The sequence below is a fragment of the Clytia hemisphaerica genome, unplaced genomic scaffold, assembly GCF_902728285.1.
Source record: "Clytia hemisphaerica strain Z4C2 unplaced genomic scaffold, Clytia hemisphaerica genome assembly, whole genome shotgun sequence".
In the NCBI taxonomy this organism is placed as follows: Eukaryota; Metazoa; Cnidaria; class Hydrozoa; order Leptothecata; family Clytiidae; genus Clytia; species Clytia hemisphaerica.
In genome coordinates, this window is record NW_027103744.1 from 440,354 (window position 1) to 455,423 (window position 15,070).

Below are 15,070 nucleotides of genomic sequence, written 5' to 3' on the forward strand. Positions count from 1 at the left end.
ATCGTATCGATTATATGCATTTAACCTATTACATTCGTTCCCTTTCCTCATTTCTGACGTGTTTTATCTTTTTTTTCAGAAACAGAAACTGGTTTCAAAGATTCCTCTATCAAATTTACTTCTCGAAACAGATGCACCTGCTTTAGGACCTGAGAAAATGGTATAGTAAAAAATTTTACCGTTGTTATTACCGTATTACCGAGTTTATGTATGTGTGTTTTTAAGCGACGGAGACGGTAAGGTTCTAATTTGTCTACATCCTGACCAACTGAGGACGACGGTAAATCAGCACTTTTACCGTCCTCGATTTTGCGGGGCAGAACTGCGGGTTATTCCAAATCGCTTCAGTCACTTTACCGTCCTCAAAAGCGCAAATACATAAACTCGCTATTATAAAGGTAGAGCATTCGGCTACGGTGCGCAAGGTTGTAGGCTCAACACCCATTCGGTCTTAAACCAAAAACTTTAAAGATGTTATACGTCACTCAAACGTAATCGTAGTGAGTTCAGATCTCGCGTCGATGAATCCCCTCGGATGGATATTTAGTGTAAGAATCACTGAATGTAAGTTTGCAGGCCCGTAGCAACCGGGGGGGGGGGGGGCAGGGGCATTTGCCCCCCTAAAAAAATTTTTCCAAAAGTTGTTAGCTTTGAACATAATCCTTTAATTAGACGCGTTTTCCAGCAATCTAGACACCTTAAATTGCGATTTTTTTCCCTCGGGCCTAACCATGGCTGGCTCTCGGTTTATATTTCTCACTTTGACCCCTCAAAATGAAAATGCTTCCTACGGACCTGGTTTGGACTCTAAAACACTGAGCTTCGTATAGACCCTTGACGGCAGTTTCTCAATTCTGGCCTACAAAAATCTTTGATCTGAGCCTCCTTTAAACGGTACCCTAATGGCGGCACTACTCGATATCGGTGTAAATGAAATAAGAGCGCTTGATCTACTTTTCCTCGAATGCCTCTTACGATAGCGAGTTTATGTATTTCCACTTCTGAGGACAGTAAAGTGACTAAAGCAATTTGGAATAACTCGCAGTTTTGACCCGCAAAATTAAGGATGGTAAAAGTGCTGATTCACCGTCGTCCTCAGTTGGTCAGGATCTAGTCAAATCAGAAGCTAACCTTCTCCGCCGCAGAAAAACACACATACATAAACTCGGTGATGTAGCGCCGTTTGACGTTAACCTTTGACACTACAATAGCTTCTTTGCGGGTACCATATTCATGATATGCACCACTGCAATGTCTTCTGACATTACTTCACGGAACCAATCGCTCATTGGTTGTAAGTGACGTAAAATCAGTCAATACGTCACTTTGAACCAATCAGCTATTGGGTGGAATGGAAGACATTGCAATGGTACATATCATGAATTCAAAAATCTCTGATCAGAAATAGCGGTGGATATAGCTTAGTCCAGTGATTATAAAGGTCAATACCTTTAATGTCTTAAACTTATTTGTAATTAAATAAATTTTTAAGAAGAATACGAAAAAAAAAATGAATCTAAGTAAATCATTCCTCTGACCAACACACTCATTACCAATCTCTTTTCTTCCTGCTAGGTACGAAACGTGCCGTCAAATATCCTGATCTCTTGCCAAGAAATTGCTCGAATCAAGGGATTCAGTTGTGATGAAGTCATTGAGGAGACCACAAAGAATGCTAAGCATCTTTTCGGATTGAAGTAGTATAGCCCAGGCAATGAATATTAAGGTAAATTCTTATTTTGAAAAGGTACTTAAAGGTTCAGCGGCCGTAGCATGAAGGTAGAGCATCCAGCTACGGTGCGCGAGGTTTCGATTCCCAGCCGTATAATACCAAAGATTCCCAAAATAGTACTGATGCCTCTTTGTTTGATGTTCAGCAACTAAAGAGACGGATCAAGGCTAAGTGAAGAAATCCAGGGAAAGGAGTGGCGCCCTTCGGGTAGATAGCTAGAGGAGGGGGAGCGTTCGGGTCGCCTTTGACTGCGGTCGAAAACTTACCAAAGGTTCAAAAGGCAGTGCAACACAGATCTATCAATGACGGGCTGCAAAAAATTGGGCGATATCATATGAAACTCTTGGTGATCTCTCATGATTTGGCGCTTAACGGGTTAAATAAAAAGATGTTATTCGGGTCTGAAAAAATTGGATTGGCATTTTAATGCCTTCTTCGTTAAACAAAATGTATTTTTGAGGGGTTGAGTCGTTTTTCTTTATTTATAATGGAAAAAAAAATTACAATAAATAAATAAATTAATATGGTTATGAGGTGCGCTAAACCCGGATTTTGAGTAGTCTGAAGAAATTATTAATTCTCTCAACCTGTTATTCTGCCCTCTTAACTTTGCTTTGTTGATATTGGTGATTAAAAAATAAACCAAGCCGATGAATAAATTAAGGTTTCGTCTCTCACCATTCGTTGGATGGAGTCAAAGAAAACCCCCTGGGTCCTTTTCAAAAGCCTGTACGTTTGTGTACGTACATCAAACTATTACAGCATCTGCATGTGTGGACCACATCTTTACAAGAATCAACTCCAAATGGGATGAAACAACATCCTAAAGGTAGTACTAACCCGATCAAAAAACACGAAAGATATGTGCATGCCCCATTCTTGTACTCTGTCAAGCTGACGCTCTAAAAAAATATAGAATTATCATGGTTTAGTTTAGATGTTTGAACTTGATGGAGAAAAAACTATCGCTAGTCCAAGTGAAGGTTTGATAAAAATGTTATTTTCAATGTGTTCCAAAAAGGAGTTAGGCGACTCTAATTTAAATTTTTGAATTTTGGATGATAAGTTTGATGCAAAAGTGAGTTACAGATATCATTGAGTTTCGATTACTCGAACTTATAGAACTTGAATTTCTATAACCTCGAACGAATTTTCGGAACCAAATTAACAGTTAACAGTTAACAATTAACAGAGACTTTATAACTCTGACACATAAACAAAACCCTCCCCGTGCATGTTCGACTTATAGAGATGTTGTTGTTCTTCAGTAAAGGAGATGAAAACAAAAATCATTCTATGAATGGATTCGATTTGTAAGGACATAAAAAAGTATAATATACTTTCACGGGACAAACAAAACCGTTCGAGGGGAATATGCGGAGTATTTGGGTTATGGAGGTTCGAGCTGTAAGGTTATCCCAAGGATATTGATAAGAGTTTGTTAGAAAGTTTTCACGGTGTCAAACATTGGAATTTGTTCGAGTTTAGGGGTCATTGAGCTGGCGTATGAGGCTACTTAGACAATAGCGTAGACAGGAGGGGCGTAAAATTTGTGTAGGAGAGCAGAAGATTTTTATGACACTGTAATTATCTATTTATAATACAAAAAGATAATTACTGTACCCGGTTACTACAAGAGGGACACACAACCAAAACAGGTATATCTTTGAATTGATGTGGAGGTGTGACGCCTTGTTGAAGTCTGACGCTGTTATGTGGAGCGGGTGGTGGTTGTGGGTAGCTTGACGGTTGTTTATTGACGATCATTCCTCCACATCGTTCCCCATTGCTCACTAGTTGCATTTGATGTTCGTTGTAAGCATAATGGGGCTGCTCCTGTTAAAGTTGGTTTGAGATACATTATTCAAAATCTTTCCTAATCAGAAATTTCTATTTTGGGAAAGGTAATAATGCATTCATGATATGCACCACTGGACAGTCTTCCGAGAACTTGACCAAATTTCGGTGTTTTTAGGTACAAAAAATTGAAATTTCCTATTTTTCCTATTTCCAACCCTTACAGGGACTGCCACGTACCAAAAATGGCACCCTTAAGGGCGGAACATTCCCGTAAGCTTCACAATTTTCCACCCAATACGTCACTTAAACAATTTAAAAAGTGACGTATTGGGTGGAACAAAAACCGAAAAGTTGCATAATTTCGTGAAGTCATTGCAGTGGTTCATATCATGAATAGGCTGCTGGCATCCACTAAGGGATTCGCTCTTCTTCTACTCACTGCAGTTTTTTCTAGTATGTTCTCTACGATCAGGCTAGATTATTATCCAACGTTTATCATTGTTTGTTAACCGGCTACCTTTTCGAAGCGGGTTAAACGGCTTTTGTGCAATGCAATTCATAATATGCACCATCGCAATGTCTTCCACGGACCCAACAGCTGACTGGTTGAAAGTGACGTATTGACTGATTTTACGTCACTTACAAATAATCAGCTATTGGGTCCATGATGTAATGTCAGAAGATATTGCAATGGTGCATATCGAGAATTGGTTCTTTTCGGTTCGCATGCCGACGGGCCTACACTTCACAGAGTTGGTCGTCGTTAGGAAAATTCATTGTGACGTCATTTTTTTTCAAATGAAAATGAACACTGCGTTGACATCATCTGAAGGGAATGGTTAACAAATACAACAATGACCGGTTTTTTCGGGATGTACTGTAAAATATTGCCATCGGTCAACGCAACAGCCTCGCAAGCTCGGTCGTTACTTGACCTCGTGCAATATTTCTCAGTACAGCTCTCACAAACTGGTCATTATTGTATTAGTAATACGGCAATGAAATTTGAAATTTTCGTAGATATCGTACAGTGAGTATTGCAGGATGAATATTTCCAACAGATCCCGGTTCTAATGATACCAATTTTCACGGTATAGCAACCCGGAACTTGGGTATAGATATCGGGTCTAGGTACAGCTAATAATTCTTTTGAAACTTTCAGGAAACATTTCAAATAGTTTCATATTTACAAATTTTGAAGACCATAGTATTAGTAGAAAAGGCCAATCACAATTTCTATTTTAAAGGGATAATCAGATAGTTTGAGATATTTGGCATGTGGAATCCTTCTATTGTCCTGAGCAGTGGCGGCCTGGCAGGGGGTGCAGGGTGTGCAGTGCACCACCCAGAAAGATCTGAGAGGGGCGCCAAAAGAGCTTTTGAAGGGGGCGCCAAAATTTTGTTGACGTTTAATTGGGCAATTTGGCGCCCTTTGGCACGTTTATAGCGCCTTCTATGAGTACAAGGCTAATTTTTTTCGCCTGCGGCGCTTTATTTTACCCTCTTGTATCCTTTCTCTTGAATTTTTTCTAAACTTCTATCAATATTGAATCAGAAGTAAGCAAAATGTTGTGTATCCACCAGGGGTTTAAGAGAATATGTCGCCGCTCTTATGAATTGGGCGTACGAGAGTGCTCTTCCACGGCCCGCTAGAAATGTTTGTTTGACGGATACAAAAGTCAGTTTTGATGGAAATCCAAGATGGCGGCTGTTGTTTCATTCGACATCTAAGTTTTGTTGCAAGAAGACAAATTTAACATTATTTAGCAAACTCGATTCGACTCAAATTTATTCCTCACTTTCCCCTAGTTACAAATGCTCACCCCCAAAATGAGAGATTGCCAAAATGATCAAAACTTGTTGATTCTCCCTGTGGTTTTTGTGGTCTTATACTGACTAACTTTCTCCGTTTTAAAAGATCTTTTAAGCTGTTTCACCTTTCTTGTACCAAAATTTTTGCCTGCCACGCCTAAATTGGAACGGACCCTTCCACCCAACTTCTGAATTTTTGGGGCCTCTTTTAGCCATTTATCTTTAATGGAGAGTAAAGTAAGACCAACGGCGCAAAAATTTAAACATTTTCAGGTTATTTTTCTAATAAGAGTTTTAGAAAGCAAAAATATAGACTAAATCGACTTACCAGGTATAACATTTCTATTTCAAAGATTAGGGGCGTTACTTTCAACCAGTCAGCTCTTACAGTTTAATATTTTCACTTGATTATGGAGGGCGCAAATAAGGACAAAAATACCAGGGGCGCCAATTTCATAGTTTGCACCACCAAGAAAATTAAGCCAGGCCGCTACTGGTCCTGAGCAAAGCCTCAAAATATTTTTGTCTAATTATTTCCCAAAGTTGTGATATTTAAATTTCAAGTTTCTGGCTTTTAGTAAGAAAACAATAGAATTTCAATGTAAGAACCGTGTGAGAAAGAAATTTTAAGTTGTGATATCTCGACTTTAGAATATAGCTAGACTTTTTCAAAACCACAGAGGGTTTCTTCAGACAAAAAATCTCAAACCATCTGCCATCTTTGTACCTGTAATAGGGAAAAAGGACTTGATCTTGACTTTAGGTTTGGGCAAAGGTCCACTCAGCATCTAGATTGTTGATTTTATTGTCTAATCGATATTCAATCCTTTCCACTTCACTTTAAAGGTTTTGTATTCATCAATTTTAATCTATAAGCCTTTTCACATGGGATTGACACGGATGTGGAGCAAGCTTGGTCAGAAAGAGGAAAAGAAATATAATAGAAATATAGCAATTGGCAGACACTATCTGATATGAAATATGTGTTTTATGTGAAACGGGAACACTTATGTAAAAACAAAACCTTTAACTGAGTGAGGAAGTCTTTGGCAGAGAGTGTTAGCTTTTGAGATTTAGTATCAATTTTCTTCTTACCTTCTCTGCCATCTTTGATTCTATTCTTCTGCAGAAGTCTCAATTCTTCATCCAAAACGTTGTAGTATTTGTGTGAAGCAGGTCCGAGCAGTTTACTGTGTAAACCAACGCTCAATTTTCTGCTTTCAAAATGATTAAGATTTTGTGTATAAACTTCGTGTATACCTTTCGATAACCTCTTCAAAAACTGGTCGTGATATGTTGTTGCTAGTCCTAAAGACGAATAAAATTTGACTAAAAAAAATGACTTACTTGACTCGCGCAGATGTTGGAAAATACTGGAAGTATTTTTTAAATATTTTCATTTCAAATGTTTTGATTGTTCTGTCAGTTTTTTTATTTATTTAGAAAAGGCACTATTTTGTCTGATTGTAAGATTAAAAATTGATTTCGTTTAATTTAAATAAATTCTATTTAAAACGCCTCATACAAAACAGTCTTCAGGGTCGAAACAGCTTCAGTCATTTAAATATTTTATGGTCTAAAAGTCAAACCCTTTTAGGGGTTTTAGCTCTTCGAAATGGGTCCGAAAAGGTATTTAAGTCAATTTCTTTTCCCTTTTCGCTGCATAAAGTTTTACAACTGATTTCATAAGAGTCATGGAGACTTATACAAGCGTTAAGATTTTTTATTTGAAAATTTTATTTATGTTATCTTTAAAGTAAATTCTATATATTACCCTCTGAAAAACGAATGAAAATCAACATTTCACACTTGGAAATTTAAAGTTTGTGAAAAACGTGACTACTCCAGAGAAAAACTCCCCTCTTCCTTAGACGGTGTTATCGTCCGTTACAATGATAGTAAAGGCGGGAAAAATGGCGGAATGGCGTTATGGCGACATACGGAAAAAAATCAGCGGGAGAGTTTCGAAGAAAAACTGGCAACTCTTTTCTGTAAAAAAAACCGTTTGCAAATTTTCTTCGGCTTTTGACTTTTTTCTTAGATAGTGATTCGTGTTAGACTATAGTATAGTCTACCCTCTTCCACGTTTGTTTCTCTTAAGATGATTAAACTTGCATGAAAGACACTTGGGATGAAAGATTAGTCTAGTCCCTGAATCGAAAGGCGTTTCGACGAGAAATATTTCAATATCAATAAGTTAAATTTATCCTGAAAATCTTTTTAATGTGTGTTTGCTACGGTTGGCCATGGTGGGACTTTAGTAGCCGTCCTCCAAAGTTCAAAGCCCGGCACTGGCACTCACCAAATAATTTTTAGCCCGACTTTTTCCCTGATTATGTATTTTCCTGATGACAGAGTTATGGAGTAACAAACCCTGTATGTATTTATGTAGTAGGTTGCGTGGGGTATTTTTCTTCAAAATAATTTGTGGGTTTCCAAACTTGTGGGTGTCAAACTATATGGTTTGTTTTGGTGATGTAAATAGCGTATTATAGATAATTTCGTTATAAGCAACCCCAGTTTTCGCCTCGGGGCTGGAGTTGCTAAGGATTTTCCGGGTATCAGCCAAAAAGTTGCTTTTGGATTTTGAGCCAAAAAATGCCTAATAACTTCAAAAAATTTGACTTTTTGTCTCATTTTACGTTCAAAATACCTAAAAAAAACTTTTAGCTTCCTTGAATTTACAGATTAGAATTGCGGGTTTCTCGCACCGTCGGGCTAGATATATAAAAACTCGCTATTTATGGAAAGGGATCCATCCTTATAAAAAGATAAGACAAATAAGAATTTTAATGTGTTACACCACGAGTACCACGAATTGATTGATTCATTTGTAGCAACTGATGACAACTTGAAATCCTTTATCTCTTATCACTAGACGCTAATGTCTTTAATCAAGTTACCCTCTTCGAAATACTCGGATGGTATTAATTTTCACGGGGGATTAAATTTCGCGGATTTCACGGATTTGGGTGTCATCCGCGAAAATAAGTCCTAATGGAAATTTGAAAAGGTCTTATCTGCGAAATAATTTTGAATTAAATTCCAAAAAATGTCAAAAGACCACTTTTAACATTTTTAGGGTCATTAAAGATGCACTAACGATGTTTCACAACCAATATGCATAGCTTGGCATTAAAATAGCAAAAATAGCACAGCACAAAGTTGTGCAAATATTATCTCGTCCCATTCCATAATCGGGGGACGTTTTTGCATTTACTCAATGTAAATGTTCTCCCATTTCAATTTTAAAGCTGTGAAAAAATTTTCAATCCGTCTTGATATATCTGCCGTCATCTCTGTCGATTCATGGGTATTGCACGTTTACCACTAAAACCCTCTGTCTGAACTTAATCATTTGTAGTGGGATTTCGTTTGACTGGGAATGTGAATAACCGCAACACAAGTCTACACAGGTGAATAATTATACTATTGCTTCCAAAATCAGCCACACCCTTTTGTTCTTCCGTCTCACGTCAAAAGGAGAACATCGTAAGCTTTAGTTAGTGACGTATAAGTCACTATGATGTATTTACGAGGGATGTAATTATGATATCTAATTACAAGTTTGGGAAGTGACAGACAAAACAATACTTGGCTTGCGCTAAGCCACATAATCATACACTTTTTTATTAGAACAATTTTATAAGAATAAAAAGAAAAATAAGGTTGTAAAAAATTAACAATCCTGAATTAAGGAAATTCGTATGGATAGGGTGTAAAAGCCGGGAATACCTCAAAGGGGAGGGGTTATTGGGCAAAAGGGCCTACGGTGATGTGCCGCTGGCCAAGGCACCTTTTTCAGCTATCGTAGTCCCACATAGGGTCAATTTTGAGACTCGAGTTTCATTCTGGGTCCCTTATTAGGTTAAAGTTCAACCGCAACGAAGCAATTGCGCAAAAATAACGTGTAAAATTTAACTTATTATCTAACAGACCTTCCCTGATAGTCTTGTTCCTAGGCGGTTCCTTTCTTAAGAATATCTACACGCTTCTTTTTTATAAGAATACACTTTATAAGAATGTCCATGATGAAAATGGCCAAAAAATTAAGAATATGCTAAGAATATCACCATCATGGAATTTTGCTACTCAAGTTAAGAATGCCATTTTTAGAGCATTTTTAATTATAAATTGTCAATTACTCCTAAGTTAGGCTCACTCCTTTCACAAAAATGCCATCTTATTCTTGAGACGTATGTACGTATATACTAAATATTAAACCTAGTCTGAATTAGGACCCTAACCTAAGAATATGCTGTAAGAATATTTTGGGATGATTTCCCTAAAAAAGTTAAGAATATCCATGATGAAATGGATTTACACCATTCTTATTAAAATAAGCATGTAGTCCAACATACATCTAGTCTTATGCAGCGGCACAATTCAGTTGGGCAGAATACCTCAATTTTGGCCTTAAAAGATCAGTTAGAGGCTTAAAGGTTTTGTTTTTAAATAAGAGTGATATCGTTTGCTTACTCATCAATTTTAATTCACAAGCTTTTTCCCATTGGATTGACACGGATGTGGAGCAAGATTGGTCAGAAAGAGGAAAAGAAAAACATTTTTTTGCTTATATCAGCATAATATAACAATAGCAAGACACTGTCCTGATATGAAATATGTGTCTGATCAGCTTTTTTATGAAAACCCACATCGGTCATTTTATATGCTAAATTTCCTTGATATGATTTAAAAATTCTTAATACCAGAAAATTATGTCCAGGATAGAACAGATTTCAATTATTTTTCACAGAGTCTTTATTCTACAAAATTTTACACTCTGTAAGCTTGACATTTTTTAGTCAGAAAGTCTGCCGTCTATCTTCGCTTTTTTGATTTGATTGATAGCGCTGCGATAGAACTCTCTATTTTTTCCACCATCAGATTATCAAAGGCAAAAAATAGTTGAGCTCCAGACCCTGGACTAGACACTTTTTGTGTTTGTGCGTACTCTGCTTGGGTGGTACTGGGTACTAATTTAAACTGTGTACAAAAGGGGAGGTAACTCAATTTGCTTTGTGGTGAAAAAACCGTCTGTCTGAAAAAGTGAAGAACTGCTCTCTAAATTGTTGTGCATGATACCCGAGCAAACTGAATAGCTGTAAATTTCGAAACTCATTTGCGTGTTTTCAAATTCTTTAAAATTGTTCGCAATTAACACGGCGGGTATTCTTGTAAATAACAAAATCTGAATGAAAACTGAAAAAAAATCTGCTGATTGTCAGCTGATATATCTGGATATATCTATCTTACGAAAAATAATCTGTGACTTTTTTAAAAAATTTGAATTCTTTGCATTTACATACCAAGCTTTTATATCGACTTATAACTTTCTTACAACTTACTGTACACGCTTTTTTAGTAGAACCCAGTTTATAAGAACATTTAGGCTGAAATTTGGGGAAAATTGTAAGAAAATGGTCAGCCTTAGAAGGCTTAGAATTGTATAGATTAGCCAAATTTGCTTAAACATTACCTGAAATTTCTTCCCAATTTTAAATCAGAGCAGATCTGTTCAACTCGAGGGCCAATTTTTATAACCAAAGGTAATTCTATATATTTAAGTAAATTAATTTCAAGAAAGCCAATAAAAACATTGATTAAAATTATGCGAAAAATAAGCATATCCAGGCCCACCTAAAAACGATGATGTTCTAATAAAAACAAGTGTGTCTTTTAAGGTGACCGAGCAACTTTTTTCGTCATTCGCGTATACACGTTTTTTTTTATAAGGAACACGTTTATAAGAAACTTGAGGCTCAAAATGGTGCGAAAAACTAGGAATTGTTAAGGAACTGCTCGGGCTGAGAATAACAAAACAAGTCAAGTCATAGAGAGTTCCACTTGCATTTGCACACATTTACAAAGTCTAAACACAAAGATAACAAAATGTTGACGAAACAACGTTCAATAAACGTCTCTTTTTGCATTTTAGTCCATTGTTATACTTAAATACATAAATCACATAATTAGCAAATCCTATCTTAGCAGCTTAGTAAATAAGGGAAATGGATAAGAAACTTTGAGGCTGAAATTCTCTCGAAAAATGAGGAATTCCAGACTCGGAACCAAGTTAAGGTTCCTTATAAAAAAAAAACGTATAGATTACCTTACTAACGGTTTCGTCCAAAAAAAAAGGCTTTCGTGCTGAGAACGCTGTTATTTTGGGGAGGTCGCACTGGGATGATTCGTTTATAAGATTACGACAATTTCGAAATTAAGAAACGTTTTGTGTATGAACTGGCGACACGATACGTCTACCGTATAACACGAAACTCCAACCCATACCTTTTTCTACTACCTTATCGGCCAAAACTTAGTCGGCCTTAATTTTAGTCGGCCCTAATTTTAGTCACCTCGTCAAAATTTAGTCACTAAGGGCCGACTAATAATTAAGTTTTGCCAATTTCTAAATTTTCAGTCGGCCCAAATTTTTAGTCGGCCCTAATTTAGTCACCAAGCCAAAATTTAGTCACTTAGGGCCGACTAAGTTTTGGCCGATAAGGTATTCGTTTTCAGGCTCTGAGTCTCAACTGAAACATAGGCTACGTCTATATCTTACTTTGCTCCGAGTATAAAACTCCTACTCTTGGAAGGCCTAAAACTGAAAGTCTAGAGCTTTCTATTGTGTAGACGAAGACTGAAAACGAAGCTGTTTTTAAAGTTGCTATGGCGGTGGCATTTGAATTGTGATTCAAACAGAACGGGCAGTTCATGTATAGGTTCTATGAAGGCAAAAAGTCCGATCGTCAAATTTAAAAAGGGGTTCTCGAATTCTTCCTCATTTTGGGAAGTCAATAATAATCTCGATTATCCGTTGACTAAATATTTCGCTGTTCCTGTCTGGTAAACAACGTTCGTCTCGCACATATGGATGTTGTGAACATCAGAAAGACGTGGAAAAAACGTTGGTTGTTTGTGTTAGCTGGAATAGAAACGGTTCCTTTTTCATTTATTCTGTTTAGCCTGTTCAACCCTCTCAGATCAGGAATTTTCCCATCATGTTTGCTTGATTTGTGTATGGTCCGATATATGTTAGTCACACTATACCTTATATAACACATAATAATATAGTAGACTTGCTCACTTCTACTTCCTTGTGACCTTGCGCTGTGATATGTATTTATAATACGAATAACTCCAAATTAAAGTCCAAATAAGGTTATTAGCTTTCGACCTATACTCGACCAGGTCATCGTAAATGACCACACCCTTTTAATTAAAGCTCGTTTTGATTGTTTGTTTTTTTGTTTTTTTTCGTACGCTCACGTTCGAAACCATTTTGTAGATAGACCTTTTCATAAATTACACCACGAGTAAAGGCTTGGTGACACGAGAAGTTTTTTTTGCGTTGGTGCAATGCAACATGCTCCATCCCACCAACACAAGAAAAAAGTGCGTGTCCCATAGTTTCTTTTTTTGTTTCATGGGACAAAAGATGAGGGAAATACCCAAAAGACACGCTGATTTTGTCCCTGGGACAAAAGTGAGATTTCACTTTTATTGATAGAAAGAAAAATGGGGTGGAGACACAAAAAAGGGGCTACGACACTTCTTGGACCCCCAACATGGTTTGGTGGGATGGAACTTCTCGTGTCCCCAAGCCTTAACTCTTACCTCGTTTTCAAAAATTTTGCTATGGTAATTCATTCCCAGAGAAGTTCATAAGAAGTTTACTCTATTTATATCAAGTAACACTTAAAGACTCAAGGAATTTAACCATCTTGGTAATGGTTTCAAAAGGAGGCAGTCATTGCACTCAAAATTAATAATTTATGAAAATGCCTATCCCAGGGTCCTATCCCTAGTACAGGTTTGCGAGGTGACGGGTATGTGCAAGACAAAAATCGAAAATCAACCCTTAGAGAGATGAAAAATTGACGTTTTTAGGACCCTTAGAGAGACTTTTGTCAAAATCTTTGTCTATTTTTAATCGACTTTTGTCCAAATTTTGGAAAATCATGACCCTTTGAGAAAGGAAATTTCGATTTTCGTGAATTTTGGATCCTTAAAGAGACTTAATTTGCTTTTTATTGGTTTTTGTACCCTGAAATAGGAACCCTTAGGATCTAGTGAAAATTTCAAGTACTTTTCTGTGGCCAAATGGCTCAATTTTGAATTCAGTTTTAAAACTCAATATTTGAACAATTTTACAATGTGCCAGCAAAATGCCAAGAATGTGTAAAAAGGTGGGAAAAATCACAAACTCCCCTCGTTTTATGATAAGCAATCCTTGAAAACAAACTTTTCATAGGGCATCCTAGAGGGGTCTTGAGAAGGCCTCTCATTGGTATTGATTTCTCTAAGTGGTAACCAAGTTGGCGAAAACCGACCAGTGGCAGAAGTGTTTGGAATTTTGCCGGCAATCGATACAATTCATTACAACCTTTCGTGAATGCTATATGAATCAAAAAAAAGCGAACAAAGAGACTGGGTTGGAGCTTTTCAGAAATTCTCATTTGAAACTTACAGCCTGCATAGACGCTATTCCTAAACAGCTGTATAGTACTGCTGGAAAGTTGGCTACGACTCTCTCGTTAAGATTACTGACAGCTTACATGAATATACACAACAGGAAAACTTAAGCTGACTTGACACCATGGCGGATTGGTGGCCGCCCACGCTAAATCTCTAAAGGAGTGGGCCAATTTCCCATCGAAGAGGAATCCCAGTTGGGTTCAACTACCCTTGCGCGTAAACCTAAGGTTGAACCCGTCAATCCGTGAAAACGAGGGCTGGGCTACCAGGCCTCCTGCTGCAAAATCCTTTTCGCAGTCTTGCAAAATTTCGTAATCTCAACCAAGTTCCTTGTCTAAACCTTCTAGATGTTGAAAATTTTCTCAACCTTCAGGGATTTGGGTTGTCGGGTGAAAATTTCTGCATCTGGGTGCAGATTCATCCATCCCTTTAGAGTTTTAGCGGGAAAAAAATAATCACAATCTGTTCTCAGGTTAGCTGAAATTTTGTTGAATACATAAGTGAATTATAATAGCACCATAGTGTTCATTAGAGCAGGTCTCTTCGTACTTTTTTTGGTGATCTTGTAGAAGAGTGGTAACGAGTTTAAAAACCATCTTGTTTTGTAAACATGTCAATTTTCGTACGATTTAGCCGCAGGTTACTTTTTGTAAACAGTTTAAGTAATGGCTGATAAACAGCTGATCATTTTAGATCTCACATTGCGAAATTGCTAAACTTTAGCGTATGTTTTTCACTGGCGAACGTGACTTTTTGGTTTGTTACTACACTTCGACAACACCCCTGTGAATTCCCCGTCCATTGGATAATTTGGCCAAAATTTTGTCCTCCGTGGGAAAATTAACCTATAATTTCAGTTCCACTGGGAAATTGACAAACCCATTTAAAATTCTATGTAGAAAACCAACCAACCAATTTTTAACTTGTGACAATAGAATTTCTAATCCCATAATGATTTTGAAAGAAAAAATTTAAAACTGCTGTTGAAAAAAGTTCATGTCAGTGTTTTTTACACTTTTGGCAAAAACGTGAAAATTTGGGCACTTTTTTGAAACCAAATTTTGGATAGAAAGTTTTCGTTCATTTTCAAATTTAGTGGTTCTATTGCGTATTGGAGAGAGAAAAGATTGAAGATTCCATTCCTTTTTAAATGAACTATATAGCGTTATTGTACTAAAAGTAACGATCTTTCAAAGCATAGACATATGATAGTAAGAAAGACTCACAACGAAGCTCGGGTTGCCA

The 15,070-nt window shown here is 37.0% G+C and overlaps 1 protein-coding gene across 1 annotated transcript in view; it reads left to right on the forward strand.

Moving 5' to 3' along the window:
• Positions 1 to 15,070, forward strand: part of LOC136805306 (putative deoxyribonuclease TATDN3) — a 44,011-nt gene that overhangs the window by 7,386 nt on the left and 21,555 nt on the right. The window contains exons 11-12 of the mRNA XM_067061891.1: positions 80 to 160; positions 1,576 to 1,726. Of these exons, the coding sequence (XP_066917992.1) occupies positions 80 to 160; positions 1,576 to 1,701 (207 nt within the window). The 3' untranslated portion in view covers positions 1,702 to 1,726. The remainder of the gene's footprint in view (positions 1 to 79; positions 161 to 1,575; positions 1,727 to 15,070) is intronic.